General features: G+C 46.9%; 1 protein-coding gene across 1 annotated transcript; it reads left to right on the top strand.

Annotated features, from left to right (window-relative positions):
* Window positions 1-4,030: 4,030 nt before the first annotated feature.
* On the top strand, window positions 4,031-8,311 carry MARCHF6 (membrane associated ring-CH-type finger 6). Its single transcript, XM_069753857.1, has one exon. The coding sequence runs from the start codon at window positions 4,173-4,175 to the stop codon at window positions 6,894-6,896; it is 2,724 nt and encodes a 907-aa protein (XP_069609958.1). The 5' UTR covers window positions 4,031-4,172; the 3' UTR covers window positions 6,897-8,311.
* Window positions 8,312-15,759: the final 7,448 nt, after the last annotated feature.

The raw sequence follows: 15,759 nt of genomic DNA, 5'->3' as shown, positions 1-15,759 counted from the left end.
CCCAGAAAGAAATTTCTCAACAAATAGGCTGTTCCCAGAGTGCTGTATCAAGGCACATCAATGGTAAGTCTGTTGGAAGGAAACAATGTGGCAGAAAACGCTGTACAACGAGAAGAGGAGACCGGACCCTGAGGAAGATTGTGGAGAAGGACCGATTCCAGACCTTGGGGAACCTGAGGAAGCAGTGGACTGAGTCTGGTGTGGAAACATCCAGAGCCACCGTGCACAGGCGTGTGCAGGAAATGGGCTACAGGTGCCGCATTCCCCAGGTAAAGCCACTTTTGAGCTACAGAGAAGCAGCACTGGACTGTTGCTAAGTGGTCCCAAGTACTTTTTTCTGATGAAAGCAAATTTTGCATGTCATTCGGAAATCAAGGTGCCAGAGTCTGGAGGAAGACTGGGGAGAAGGAAATGCCAAAATGCCTGAAGTCCAGTGTCAAGTACCCACAGTCAGTGATGGTGTGGGGTGCCATGTCAGCTGCTGGTGTTGGTCCACTGTGTTTCATCAAGGGCAGGGTCAATGCAGCTAGCTATCAGGAGATTTTGGAGCACTTCATGCTTCCATCGGCTGAAATGCTTTATGGAGATGAAGATTTCATTTTTCAGCACGACCTGGCACCTGCTCACAGTGCCAAAACCACTGGTAAATGGTTTACTGACCATGGTATTACTGTGCTCAATTGGCCTGCCAACTCTCCTGACCTGAACCCCATAGAGAATCTGTGGGATATTGTGAAGAGAAAGTTGAGAGACGCAAGACCCAACACTCTGGATGAGCTTAAGGCCGCTATTGAAGCATCCTGGGCCTCCATAACATCTCAGCAGTGTCACAGGCTGATTGCCTCCATGCCACGCCGCATTGAAGCAGTCATTTCTGCCAAAGGATTCCCAACCAAGTATTGAGTGCATAACTGAACATTATTATTTGATGGTTTTTTTGTTTGTTATTAAAAAACACTTTTATTTGATTGGATGGGTGAAATATGCTAATTTATTGAGACAGGTTTTTTGGGTTATCAGGAGTTGTATGCCAAAATCATCAGTATTAAAACAATAAAAGACCTGACAAATTTCAGTTGGTGGATAATGAATCTATAATATATGAAAGTTTAATTGTAATCATTACATTATGGTAAATAATGAAATTTAACACTATATGCTAATTTTTTGAGAAGGACCTGTAGATTTTTATAGGAATTCAACTCCATATTACAAAACCAACATTGGCCCGGCCGATAGGCAGCTATGATGTGATGGCAGCTATAATGTGACAGGCAGCTATGATGTGACGGGCAGCTAAGATCTGACGGGCAGCTATGATGTGACGGGCAGTTTTAATGTGACAGGCAGCTATGATGTGACGGGCAGCTATTATGTGTTGGCAGCTATGATGTGACGGGCAGCTATAATGTGACAGGCAGCTATGATGTGACGGGCAGTTATAATGTGACAGGCAGCTATGATGTGACGGGCAGCTATAATGTGACAGGCAGCTTTGATGTGACGGGCAGTTATAATGTGACAGGCAGCTATGATGTGACGGGCAGCTATGATGTGACGGGCAGCTGTGATGTGACGGGCAGCAGTGATGTGACGGGCAGCAGTGATGTGACGGGCAGCTGTGATGTGACGGGCAGCTGTGATGCGACGGGCAGCTGTGATGTGACGGGCAGCTATGATGTGACGGGAAGCAGTGATGTGACGGGCAGCAGTGATGTGATGGGCAGCTGTGATGTGACGGGCAGCTATGATGTGACGGGCAGCTATGATGTGACGGGCAGCAGTGATGTGACGGGCAGCTATGATGTGACGGGCAGCTGTGATGTGACGGGCAGCTTTGATGTGACGGGCAGCTATGATGTGATGGGCAGCTGTGATGTGATGGCAGCTATGATGTGACGGGCAGCTATGATGTGATGGCATCTATGATGTGACGGGCAGCTGTGATGTGACGGGCAGCTGTGATGTGACGGGCAGCTATGATGTGACGGGCAGCTATGATGTGATGGCAGCTATGATGTGACGGGCAGCTGTAATGTGACGGGCAGCTGTGATGTGACGGACAGCTATGATATGACGGACAGGTATGATATGACGGGCAGCTATGATGTGATGGCAGCTATGATGTGACGGGCAGCTGTGATGTGATGGCAGCTATGATGTGACGGGCAGCTGTGATGTGATGGCAGCTATGATGTGACGGGCAGCTGTGATGTGATGGCAGCTATGATATGACGGACAGGTACGATATGACGGACAGGTATGATGTGACGGGCAGCTGTGATGTGACGGGCAGCTGTGATGTGACGGGCAGCTGTGATGTGACGGACAGCTATGATATGACGGACAGGTATGATATGACGGGCAGCTGTGATGTGACGGACAGCTATGATATGACGGACAGGTATGATATGACGGGCAGCTATGATGTGATGGCAGCTATGATGTGAAGGGCAGCTGTGATGTGATGGCAGCTGTGATGTGACGGGCAGCTGTGATGTGACGGGCAGCTTAGCTCATCGATTGGCTGAATTGCAGTCGATGTAGCATCAACACTGCAGACAATAACAGTCACCGGGAGCAGCAGTGGAGTTAATGCTGGACCCAGGAAGGGGGAGTAAAGCCCAATTTGTTTTTTAAACAAACTGCAGGAGAGGAACAGGATTTTCAGAATCTTCATTTAATCTTTAAGGCGTTATCTGGGACTATTTCATTGCGTTTACTATGGGCCTAAGAACTAACAAGCAGTTATTTGCCACCTAGCTGCCTGTTCTGCTTCGCGCCGATCTCTGCCGCATAGATTGGTCACAGCTGGTTATTTTGTGGCTTCCGCTGAAGTCACGTTGACAGAGCTGCGGCTTCTCTTCCGCTGTTTTGAGTGACTGCAGACTGACAGCTGGCTCCCTACTACCTAACAGCAGGGAGACGGCTGTCACTCAGAATGACATCAGCAGTCACTGTCAACAGAGCGGCCTGGAAGAGCTGCTCTGCTGCTGTGCAGAAGCTGAGTCACCGGCAGGAGCGGTCGATGACCTGCTTGTTGTTTTTAAGCCCATATTTCAGAAAAATAAGTCTTCGACAATCCGGTTCACATTGCATTAAACCCGTCCGTTAGACGGACTACGTTACACCGCGGCATAACGCGGTCTGTTAACGCCGCCATTGAATCCAATAATGAGTGTGCGCTAGCGGTGTGCTGTCATTGTGTGACGGACCCCGAGACGCGGGCTGCAGCGTTTCCGGGTCCGTCCCCCTAGAGCAGATAGAGCTAGCAAATGCTCCATCTGCGCTAGCGTGCTGCCATGCCGGCACTTGCGTTAACAGCAGCCTGGTAACGTATGTGCTGAACGGGCTGCTATTAACACAATGTGAACCCAAATGGATCCATGTAGCTTCCCTTATTTAAAGAATACACCAGTTCGGCAGACTTTGTTCTCCGGCTCCCGAGTTTCCCACTACCGGACCCCATAAATAATACAATCAGTGCACAGCCACTTCCCTCAGCGCCAGTATTCGCAGGCTGCTGTCATGTGACGGGTACATGCACTGGCTGATTGGCTGCAGCGGTCACCGCCAAGAATAGCAGTGCTGACATCGCTGGGACAGAGTGTAAGCTGCTAATCCCTATGGGGTCCTCAAGAGATTACGCAGCGGTGGTCTAGTAGTAAATAAACGGATACAAAAAAACGGAAACATGCACAAATGTGTCCAAACGGATGGGTGTGATAGTCTATGCAGGCAGCTACGTGTCCGTGTGGACAGGTCCCTTCGCATAATGGAGTGTAATTAGCCTCAGTGAGTAGTCTGTACTCCTCTCCCTGCGCTCTGGGTGAGATTCCGTGGCAAAGTCCGCAATAAGTCACCACTACGGACTCCGCATGGCGCCGCAGCAGCAGCAGCAGCAGGCACCACCGGCCAGGCGGTCACAGTCAGACACAGACTGCGCGTGCGTGGCAATGATCACGTGACTGCACCAGGAAGTACTCCGCGTCCTTCCTTTCCTACGTCACTTCCGCCTTCTAAACATCGCGAGACAATCTGTGACGGAGACCGTTGTTTTGGTCGCAGGCCGAGGACCTTCGGTCGCTTTAGTCGCTGTTGCTGCTTGTCGGCGGTACGGAAGCCCGCAGGGGCCGCGCTGTTAGACGTCGCAAGTGGCTGCGTCCCCCAGAATGGAGGCGACAGAAGAGGAAGACATCTGCAGGGTCTGTCGCTCTGAGGGCACCGCGGAGAAGCCCCTGTACCACCCGTGCGTGTGCACCGGCAGTATAAAGTTCATCCATCAGGAGTGCCTGCTGCAATGGCTGAAGCACAGCAGGAAGGAGTACTGCGAGCTGTGTAAGCACAGATTTGCCTTCACCCCCATCTACTCCCCGGACATGCCCTCCCGGCTGCCCATCCAGGACATCTGCACCGGACTGGTCACCAGCATTGGCACCGCCATCCGCTACTGGTTCCACTACACCCTGGTGGCGTTTGCGTGGCTGGGCGTGGTGCCGCTGACGGCGTGCCGCATCTACAAGTGCTTGTTCACCGGCTCGGTCAGCTCCCTCCTCACCCTCCCCCTGGACATGCTCTCCACGGAGAACCTGCTGGCGGACTGTCTGCAGGGGGTCTTCGTGGTCACCTGCACGCTCTGCGCGTTCATAAGCCTGGTCTGGCTGAGAGAACAGATCGTCCACGGCGGTGCGCCTCTATGGCTGGAGCAAAACTTCCCTCAGCCGCAGAACGGCGCGGCCCAGCAAAACGAAGCGCAAGGCGCCGGCAACGTCGTGGTGGAAAACGCTGCTATGGACCATCCCGCCATCCCTCCGGTGGAGAACGTGGTGGTGGGTGAAAATCCCGATCAGGCAGAAGACGAGGAAGAAGACAACGAAGATGACGCCGTTCTCGAAGATGCCGCCGATGTCAACAATGGCGCGCAGGACGATATGAACTGGAACGCTCTAGAGTGGGACCGCGCTGCCGAGGAGCTGACCTGGGAGCGGATGCTGGGCCTGGATGGGTCGCTGGTGTTCCTGGAGCACGTCTTCTGGGTGGTGTCGCTGAATACCCTCTTCATCCTGGTGTTCGCCTTCTGTCCTTACCACATTGGACACTTCTCCGTAGTCGGGCTGGGATTTGACAGCTATGTGAAGGCCTCACACTTTGAAGGGCTTCTTACGACCATAGTCGGCTACGTCTTGTTGGCCGTCACGCTGATCCTCTGCCACAGCTTAGCCGCGGTTGTCAAGTTTCAGCGATCCAGACGAATATTGGGCATCTGCTACATCGTGGTGAAGGTTTCTCTACTGGTCGTTGTGGAGATTGGCGTTTTCCCCCTTATTTGTGGCTGGTGGTTGGACATTTGCTCGTTGGAAATGTTTGACGCCTCTCTGAAAGATCGAGAACTGAGCTTCCAGTCCGCCCCGGGAACAACCATGTTTCTTCACTGGCTGGTCGGCATGGTTTACGTCTTTTACTTTGCATCTTTCATCCTGCTTCTACGTGAAGTGCTAAGACCGGGGGTCCTTTGGTTTCTCCGAAATTTGAATGATCCAGATTTTAACCCAGTCCAGGAAATGATCCACTTGCCGATCTATAGGCACGTCCGGAGGTTTTTACTATCTGTGATTGTCTTTGGATCTATCGTGATACTGATGCTTTGGCTTCCCATTCGTATTATGAAGCACGTGCTGCCGACCTTCTTACCGTACAACGTGATGTTATACAGCGACGCCCCCGTGAGCGAGTTATCCCTAGAACTGCTGCTTCTCCAGGTTGTTCTCCCGGCATTATTAGAGCAAGGACATACTCGACAATGGCTGAAAGGACTGGTCAGGGCTTGGACTGTAACAGTTGGCTTTCTACTAGACTTGCACTCTTATCTTCTCGGAGACCAAGAGGATACTGACAACCAAGCAAATCAACAGGCCGCAAATAATCCTCTTATCCGAAATAATGCCATCCCTGTGGTTGGCGAAGGTCTGCATGCTGCTCATCAAGCCATTTTACAGCAAGGAGGACCTGTAGGATTCCAGCCGTACCATAAACCAGTCAGATTTCCTCTCCGGATATTTTTATTAATTATTTTCATGTGCATCACGTTACTGATTGCTAGTTTAGTTTGCCTGACGCTCCCAGTTTTTGTAGGGCGTTGGTTGATGTCATTTTGGACTGGGACTGCAAAAATCCATGAATTATACACGGCCGCCTGTGGTCTCTATGTTTGCTGGCTGTCTATTAGAGCACTAACTGTACTGTTCGCGTGGATGCCACAAGGACGTCATGTGATCCTCCTAAAAGTTAAAGAATGGTCGCTAACAATTATGAAGACCCTAATTGTCGCTTTCCTTCTGGCCGGAGTTGTCCCTCTCCTCCTTGGTCTTTTATTTGAACTGATTATTGTTGCACCTCTTCGTGTTCCTCTGGATCAGACGCCACTTTTTTATCCGTGGCAGGACTGGGCCCTCGGCGTTTTGCATGCAAAGATAATAGCGGCCATAACTCTAATGGGTCCTCAGTGGTGGTTGAAAACTGTGATAGAACAGGTCTACGCTAACGGAATACGCAACATCGATCTCCACTTCATACTTGGTAAACTGGCCGCTCCTGTCATTGCTGTTCTTTTGCTGTCGCTGTGTATACCTTACATTATTTCTGCCGCTATTGTACTGTTGGTCGGTGTCACCTACGAAATGCAGACTCTAGTCCAGCGACGCATCTATCCCTTCTTGCTGATGGTGGTGATATTAATGGGTGTCCTGTCTTTCCAAATCCGACAGTTCAAGCGGCTTTATGAACACATTAAGAATGACAAGTACCTTGTTGGCCAACGCCTTGTGAATTACGAACGCAAATCTGGAAAATCTAAAACTTCGCCTTTAACGTTTCCTTCTCATTTAGCACGAGAGTGAAGGGGACAAAAAAAGACTTTTTAATGCTGGAATCACATGTGCAGTTTTTGACCCTTTTTTTTTCCCCCCCGAAGTTCAAGCAGAGAGAATAAGTGTATGAATGTGCACATCGGTCTTATATGCAGCAGATGTTTTGGATGGGAAATCTGTTTATTACAGTGGCAGTATTGAGGTTGAATTTTGTTTTTTCTGAAATTTAGTTCACATTCTGCAGATAAAATCTGTAATGTAAATCAACCGGCGCTGTGGGTTTGAATTTTGCTGCTTTTAGGCCGGCTTTGTACATCTGATATTTGCGGTCCGAGAACAGACTGGTTACAGGTCTCCTGACAGCGTCAAAGGGATATATGAGGCTTTTGAGCTCTGGTTAGAGGACCTGCAGCCGATCTGTACTCGAACCATGAACGGTGGATGTGTGAATCCGACCTTATCTGCTAACTTCACTCTTTGCAATACAAAGGACGAAATATTCAGCATTTCTATGACAAAATTTGCAGTAGATTAGTCTAGTGTGCACAAACCTGAAGGGTGGCTCCATATGTGGCAGATTTAGTTGCCAGAGTTTCTGCAGCAGAGAATTATTTCCATTCATTTGAATGGGATTGTTTTGGTGGCAAGTGCATGGATTTCTGCAAGTTCCATTTACATGAGCGGAACAGGTGCAGAAATTCCTGCAATACATCTACCATGTGTAAATCCACCCATAGGGTATGTGCACACAGTTTTTTTTTTTAGGAGGTTTTGGAGTAGAAACTGAGCGGAGACTCCCCAAATCCTATTCAAAAACTTGAAAGTACTACTCCGAAAACTCTGCAAAAAGATTCGTGTGCACATAATCTTAGGCCGGTTTCACACAGGGCTGTGGAGTCTGAGTCAGTATAAAATTGACCGACTCGGACTCCTAAAATATAATAAATTGGATACAGTAATAAAATGCAGGATGTGCTATAAATGTTTTCATAAGAATTTAGGAAAGTTCTGAATTGTTCTTTAAATGTCTGTTCTGTTTCTAATCTAAGGATCTTAACTTTTAGTTGAGATGAATCTGTGCCGCACTCTATGCACGTGCTCAGTAGTGACCAGTGCTGTGGAGCACGGACTGATCGCATATCTGCCGACCCAAACTCATCAGTTTCATAGACATGAATAAGGCTGTTGAGTTCAGGCCAAGAGACAAGCAGCCAGTCCGAACTGCACCAAAAACTGTGTGGGTGATTCCAGCCTTATGGTATACCTCCAGGAACTCCGGCTGATAACCTTTTTTTTTTAGAGGAATGTATTAGCATTGGTGATCTACAGCACAGTACTCTCATAATCTTAGACGTTTGAAACTGCTCAGATGCATTGCCATTTTCATCATTGAAATTGTGTGGACATTGTACACCAGAGTGGATAAATGTCAGATATCTAATGAAGTGTTTTTGTCAGTATCTTTATTGTAAGTTTTAAAAATGATATAAATTTATTAAAAACTGCAAAGCAGTGTGATATGAGATCATAGAAGCCAAACATATGGGTATCACTAGATAATAGAAAATTTGAGAAAGGAACAATCATCTAATCTTTTCGGGTGCACGGCAAAACACTCCAGTAATAGCAACAGTCCAAGTTAAAGCTGGCACTCACACCTTCTTAAATAAATTGATTTATTGATACAGCAGCAAAAAAGGCACACAAATGGTTGAACACAACTGCACAAAAATTAAAAAGTCAGAAAAGAAATATCTGCTGCTCTCCCAGGCAACATGTTTCAGACCTGAATTGTCCTTTGTCAATTTAGGCTTGACAAAGGATCATGGAGGCCTGAAACATATTGCCTGGGACAGCAGCAGATATTTATTTTCTGACTTTTTAATTTTTGTTCAGTTGTGTTCAACCATTTTTGTGCCTTTTATACTACTAGATCAATAAGTCAATTCTTTTAAGAAGATATGAGTGCCGGCTATTGTTTGGACTGTTGATATATATGGGTCTCGCTGCTACCAAAAAGTGCGAATCGGTAAATGCTGAAAAGCAATGTCTCCAGCACTTTCTGGCATTTTAAAGGACACAATTCGCTCCGTGTACTACTCCTGTGGTCACTATTTAGTCTCACATCAATGGAAAATATAATTATATACAGTTTTTGCAAACTTGGGCAGCAGTCACACATTTTCTTGGACAGCACACGGACCCATAGTTTCATTGATCCACACACTCATCGGTTTTAGTAATGGATCCGTGGGAATAAGAGCGTGTTCTATCCTCATCTGTAACCACGGATCAGAATAGGATCTGCTATGAGTCTTGTGGATTTCACACTTTGATCTGTGAATTTCACGGATGCGTGAATAGATCCGGTCAATTCTGTGCTTCAATGTGCTGTCTGAGAAGAAGTAGGATAGGACACAGACATCTCACACAGATGTGTGGATGAAGCCTTAGTCTATGAGCACATTCAGGCGAGTCTAATAAAGGGTTTTTTTTCTGCCCATAATAAAGGCACAACACTTTCCCAGTTATCAGATCCAGATCTAGAGCACCACAGAATGCTATAATCCTACAGTTTTTAACGTACATTTACATGTCTGGGTGTTGCTGTCATAATACTGCCAAAAACATACCCATATTACGCTACTTTGAAAATGGCCTAATACGTAACCATGAGCTAGCCTACTGATTAGGGCAGAGAGTGATTGCCTAATCAATCCAGCGCATTGATTTACGGTAAATGAAAATTGCAAAAAAAATGGTTTGTGTCAACTTTTTAAAGTTATCCCCTATCCATTGAATGGGAGAATAATTTCCTGATTGATTGGGGTCCAATTGTTTGGACCCCCACTGATCCCAGTAAGTGGCCTTTAAACAGCCTCGACTTAATGGAACGGAGGTCGAGCATGCGTACCTCTGCTCCAGGCATTCGTTGTGACTGTCGGAGATGGCTGAGCCGCCGTACTCTGCTTTTCCCAGCAGTCCCATAGAGAATGAATGACGTGGAGGGGCACATGCTCGACCTGTTACATGCATTTGGGGTTTTGTAGAGCACAGTTTTTAGGATCGTAGGGGGTCCCATCATTTGGACCTTGATGTGATCGTGATGTTATTTCCTGATCAAATGCTAGCACAAACAATTAAAAAAAATTGTTTCTAGGAAATATAAATTATCGTTGAAAGACCTCAGAACATTGAAATAATATTCTCTGATCCCCCTTCTCGACACAAGGGAAAAGCATCTCCGCCAACCATGGGCTGAGACGGGTCACCACTGCCTTTCCCTAGAAGGGATTAGGAAGCACAGACCAGCGAGGACAGTGTAAGTGTAGGAATGGGAACTATGAGGGAAGGGTGCAAGTGATTTTTTTTCTTTTTTTTTACTTCTGGGCCTTTAAACAATAATCTTTATTCTTAGGGAAACCCTTTTAATTTAACACCAATGTGATAACACCACAGAAGATTTGATCACTTGTATTTAGGTTCCGTTAGTTTATCAGGACACTTTGTTGTAAAGAAGACAACGTATCAGTACTGAAATGTGACTTTTGTAAATAATTCACATTTAGAATATTTTCACCCTCATTGTATTTTGTCATAAAGCCAAGCTAAGCCTCTGTTTATAAATGGAAACTAATGAGTGCTGCTGGAGAACATAGCGCAAATAGGGTTTTATCCGGGATACAAATAGTTTAATATGATTGAATTGTACTCACCAGATGGAGCTAAAATTTAGCTTATAGAAGTATTTGCTGCAGCAGATCCACAGGTCCAATTTTGACCAACCGAAGGGAAAAAAAATGGGTAAACGTGGATTCACTCTGCTGCTGAATAACTGGAAGTCCGGGCGTATTATCAATATAAATTGTGGTTTTTATTCATTCAACGCATTTCAAAGTTCTAAGACTTCTTCATCAGGAAACACCACAAAATGTCCCTTTTGTGGTGTTTCCTGATGAAGAAGTCTTAGAATTCTGAAACGCATTGAATGAATAAAAACCACAATCTATATTGATAATACGCCCGGACTTCCAGTTATTCAGCAGCAGAGTGAATCCATGTGTATCCATTTTTTCCCTGTAAATGGAGACTAGAGATAGTGTATGCCACCAGATGAGGGGAGGTGTCAAGAGGTACAGGGTATGCCACCAGATCAGGGGAGGTGTCTAGGGATACCGTGTATGCCACCAGATCAGGGGAGGTGTCTAGGGATACCATGTATGCCACCAGATCAGGGGAGGTGTCTAGGGATACCGTGTATGCCACCAGATCAGGGGAGGTGTCTAGGGATACCATGTATGCCACCAGATCAGGGGAGGTGTCTAGGGATACCGTGTATGCCACCAGATCAGGGGAGGTGTCTAGGGATACCGTGTATGCCACCAGATCAGGGGAGGTGTCTAGGGATACCATGTATGCCACCAGATCAGGGGAGGTGTCTAGAGGTACAGTGTATGCCACCAGATCAGGGGAGGTGTCTAGGGATACCGTGTATGCCACCAGATCAGGGGAGGTGTCTAGGGATACCGTGTATGCCACCAGATCAGGGGAGGTGTCTAGGGATACCGTGTATGCCACCAGATCAGGGGAGGTGTCTAGAGGTACAGTGTATGCCACCAGATCAGGGGAGGTGTCTAGGGATACCGTGTATGCCACCAGATCAGGGGAGGTGTCTAGGGATACCGTGTATGCCACCAGATCAGGGGAGGTGTCTAGGGATACCGTGTATGCCACCAGATCAGGGGAGGTGTCTAGAGGTACAGTGTATGCCACCAGATCAGGGGAGGTGTCTAGAGGTACAGTGTATGCCACCAGATCAGGGGAGGTGTCTAGGGATACCGTGTATGCCACCAGATCAGGGGAGGTGTCTAGGGATACCGTGTATGCCACCAGATCAGGGGAGGTGTCTAGGGATACCATGTATGCCACCAGATCAGGGGAGGTGTCTAGAGGTACAGTGTATGCCACCAGATCAGGGGAGGTGTCTAGAGGTACAGGGTATGCCACCAGATCAGGGGAGGTGTCTAGAGGTACAGGGTATGCCACCAGATAAGGGGAGGTATCTAGGGATACCGTGTATGCCACCAGATCAGGGGAGGTGTCTAGGGATACCGTGTATGCCACCAGATTAGGGGAGGTAAAATAGGCGTCAGTGATAAATACAAAGTGCACATATATGGCGACTCAAAATCAAATTACTCGAAATTAGGAGAACTTAGACTCAAAACTGGCCACAAAATATAACAAAGATAATATTTATTAAATAAATTTGAAACAAAAATGCAGATAAATAATAATCACTAATAGCAAGTGCACAGCAACTGCATCCTAAGGTACATCCGTGTCACCCAGGTACGCAGGACAGGGCCCAAATTAAATGTAACAAACAGAACATATGATGAAAAAACATTAAGAACAAAGTACTATCTACACATGGGCTATACCATCTCAGACATATGGTGATCTTAGAAGGAATCTACATGCAGTGCCCACATAATAAAATAAAGATCATCACCTATGCCAAATATAATGATATACACATCAGAAGAAGTTCAAGTGGATAAATTACCCATGTGTTCAAAGAAGAGTCCTGTCCGGCTCCTGGGTGACACGGATGTAGCTTAGGATGCAGTTGCTGTGCACTTGCTATTAGTGATTATTATTTATCTGCATTTTTGTTTCAAATTTATTTAATAAATATTATCTTTGTTATATTTTGTGGCCAGTTTTGACTCTAAGTTCTCCTAATTTCGAGAGATTAGGGGAGGTGTCTAGGGATACCGTGTATGCCACCAGATCAGGGGAGGTGTCTAGAGGTACAGTGTATGCCACCAGATCAGGGGAGGTGTCTAGGGATACCGTGTATGCCACCAAATCAGGGGGGGTTTCTAGGGATACCATGTATGCCACCAGATCAGGGGAGGTGTCTAGGGATACCGTGTATGCCACCAGATCAGGGGAGGTGTCTAGGGATACCGTGTATGCCACCAGATCAGGGGAGGTGTCTAGGGATACCGTGTATGCCACCAGATCAGGGGAGGTGTCTAGGGATACCGTGTATGCCACCAGATCAGGGGAGGTGTCTAGGGATACCGTGTATGCCACCAGATCAGGGGAGGTGTCTAGGGATACCGTGTATGCCACCAGATCAGGGGAGGTGTCTAGAGGTACAGGGTATGCCATCAGATCAGGGGAGGTGTCTAGAGGTACAGGGTATGCCACCAGATCAGGGGAGGTGTCTAGAGGTACAGGGTATGCCACCAGATCAGGGGAGGTGTCTAGGGATACCGTGTATGCCACCAGATCAGGGGAGGTGTCTAGAGGTACAGTGTATGCCACCAGATCAGGGGAGGTGTCTAGGGATACCGTGTATGCCACCAGATCAGGGGAGGTGTCTAGAGGTACAGTGTATGCCACCAGATCAGGGGAGGTGTCTAGGGATACCGTGTATGCCACCAGATCAGGGGAGGTGTCTAGGGATACCGTGTATGCCACCAGATCAGGGGAGGTGTCTAGAGGTACAGTGTATGCCACCAGATCAGGGGAGGTGTCTAGAGGTACAGTGTATGCCACCAGATCAGGGGAGGTGTCTAGAGGTACAGTGTATGCCACCAGATCAGGGGAGGTGTCTAGGGATACCGTGTATGCCACCAGATCAGGGGAGGTGTCTAGAGGTACAGTGTATGCCACCAGATCAGGGGAGGTGTCTAGAGGTACAGTGTATGCCACCAGATCAGCCGTGCCTGCGCTGCAGGATGATTGTATCTATAATGTCCATTTAATTATTTTATTTGGTGGTATAAATTTTAAAAAATATTCTCAAAATGGCTCCAGCTGTGCCTGTGTAGTAGCGTCTATTGGCAATTCGATAGATTCTACTGTGGCGGCGCAATTTTGCCAGAGGAAAAAAAATGTCTCCACCAAGATGGCAGCGCCTGTGCAGTAGCATCTATCGGATCGCCAATAGATGCTACTGTGCAGGTGTGGCTGGAGACATTTTGAGAGAGCATTTTTTTTTTTACATTTATACCACCAAATAAAATAACTAAGTGGACATTATAGATGTGATCATGCTACAGCGCAAGTGCCGCTGCCTGCTGAATGTGATTTTCTTTTTTCCAATACATAATATAATCAGTATGTAAATTTGGGAGCAGGTCAGTGAGGGATCAGGGATCCATCATAAGCAGTGATGAGCGAGTGTACTTGTTGCTCGGGTTTTCCCCAGCACGCTCTGCTGATCTCTGGGTATTTGTTAGTGCTCGGAGATTTAGTTTTCATCAGCTGAATGATTTACAGCTACTAGCCAGGCTGAGTACATGTGGGGGTTGCCTGGTTGCTAGGGAATCCTCACATGTATTCAAGCAGGCTAGTAGCTGTAAATCATTCAGCTGCTGCGATGAAAACTAAATCTCCGAGCACTAAAAAATACTCGGAGGACACCCGAGTGTGATCGGGAAAACCCGAGCGACGAGTACACTCGCTCATCACTAGTCATAAGCCATCAGTATGAATACCTAAGCAGAACTCCACATGAAGCTACCCCGGAGCCTCAGAGGGGCACAATCTCTGCCAGACTGAGAGCAGAGCATAAAACAGCATATTTTGGGGGGTATACACGGGGAGTTGGGAGCTGATAGACATATTTGTGCGCTGCAGCGCAGGAGCAATTAAAGGTGGTGCCATTTGTTCAAAGGCTCAAAAACCGGTGACTGGTTCCCTTTAATCGATAAGGTTTTATCAATGCCAAATACCAGAAAGTGTCAAAAACAAAGTGGAAAGTGAACGACTAAAATGAGACAAAAAAAACACAGCAGAATTATATCAAAATGCAATGGAATAAGTCAGTACGGTAACCTAATTGGTGCAACAAACGCCCATTGTAGGAACTGAGCCGTAGGGAAAGTGTTTGGTTTTTTCTTGCATATTGCAATGACCATTTTCCTTTACCTACACCATTAATGTCAGGTCAGCAGGCAGTAATATCTAATGTAGAATATACTTCCCAGACCAGACACATTTTATACCTCTGCCGCCTGACTTTTTACTGCCACATTGATTTTCCTCCTGTAATAAAACGTAATCTTGTGTTAATGAAATAATTAGCCAGCCATTTATCTACTCTTATGGATAAAGTGTGTGAATGACGTCCCATGATGGTTTAATGTTTAATGAACAGCTCACGGTGACATTGGGACGTCCTGATACCGGTGTTTAATCTGATTATTATCATGACTACGGGTCCATGTACACTGCAGGATTATCGCGATACTGCGTTCCTAGGATTGCTGCTTTCCAGCTAGGCGGCCTGTTCACATAGTACGATTATTATCAACCGATGAATGAGAAAAACACTTGTTCGTCTGGTGCTGCTCAAAAGCCCATTATTTTCGACAGCACATTGTCCTGTGTAAACAAGACTCGAGCTGCCGATAACAATGGCGGCTTATGTGCATCGGTCAGGCTATGTGCCCACAATCAGGATATAGCAACGTTTTGGACGCGGCGTAAGTTTGCTGCATCCAAAATGCTGCGTTCTAATTACGCCGGTAAATCCGCATGTGTTGATTGAAGTATGCGGATTTACAGCATGTATTGAATGGCTATGGGTGAGACTAAAACTGGCGTCTCCACTGGAAGTAATTCACATGCCGCGGCTCATAAACTCGCACCCCGGATGAGTTTACAGTGTCAAATAGAAGCACGGTGGGCGTGGGATGTCTATAAAGCACATCCACTCTGTTTGTACCATTAATCATTAAGTCGAGGGGGCTTTGGTTTCACCAGACTAGTCGTTCCACTCACCTTGTTATCACACCCTTGTGCTTGTGATCCCATGCTTTGCAAGAGCCGTCATTCCCGCTGGCACTCTGCAAGTTTCACCCATGGGTGC

This window comes from Ranitomeya imitator, chromosome 2 (assembly GCF_032444005.1).
Source record: "Ranitomeya imitator isolate aRanImi1 chromosome 2, aRanImi1.pri, whole genome shotgun sequence".
NCBI lineage: Eukaryota > Metazoa > Chordata > Amphibia > Anura > Dendrobatidae > Ranitomeya > Ranitomeya imitator.
Note: the sequence above shows the minus strand (reverse complement) of the source record. Positions and strands in the feature narration are given on the sequence as shown.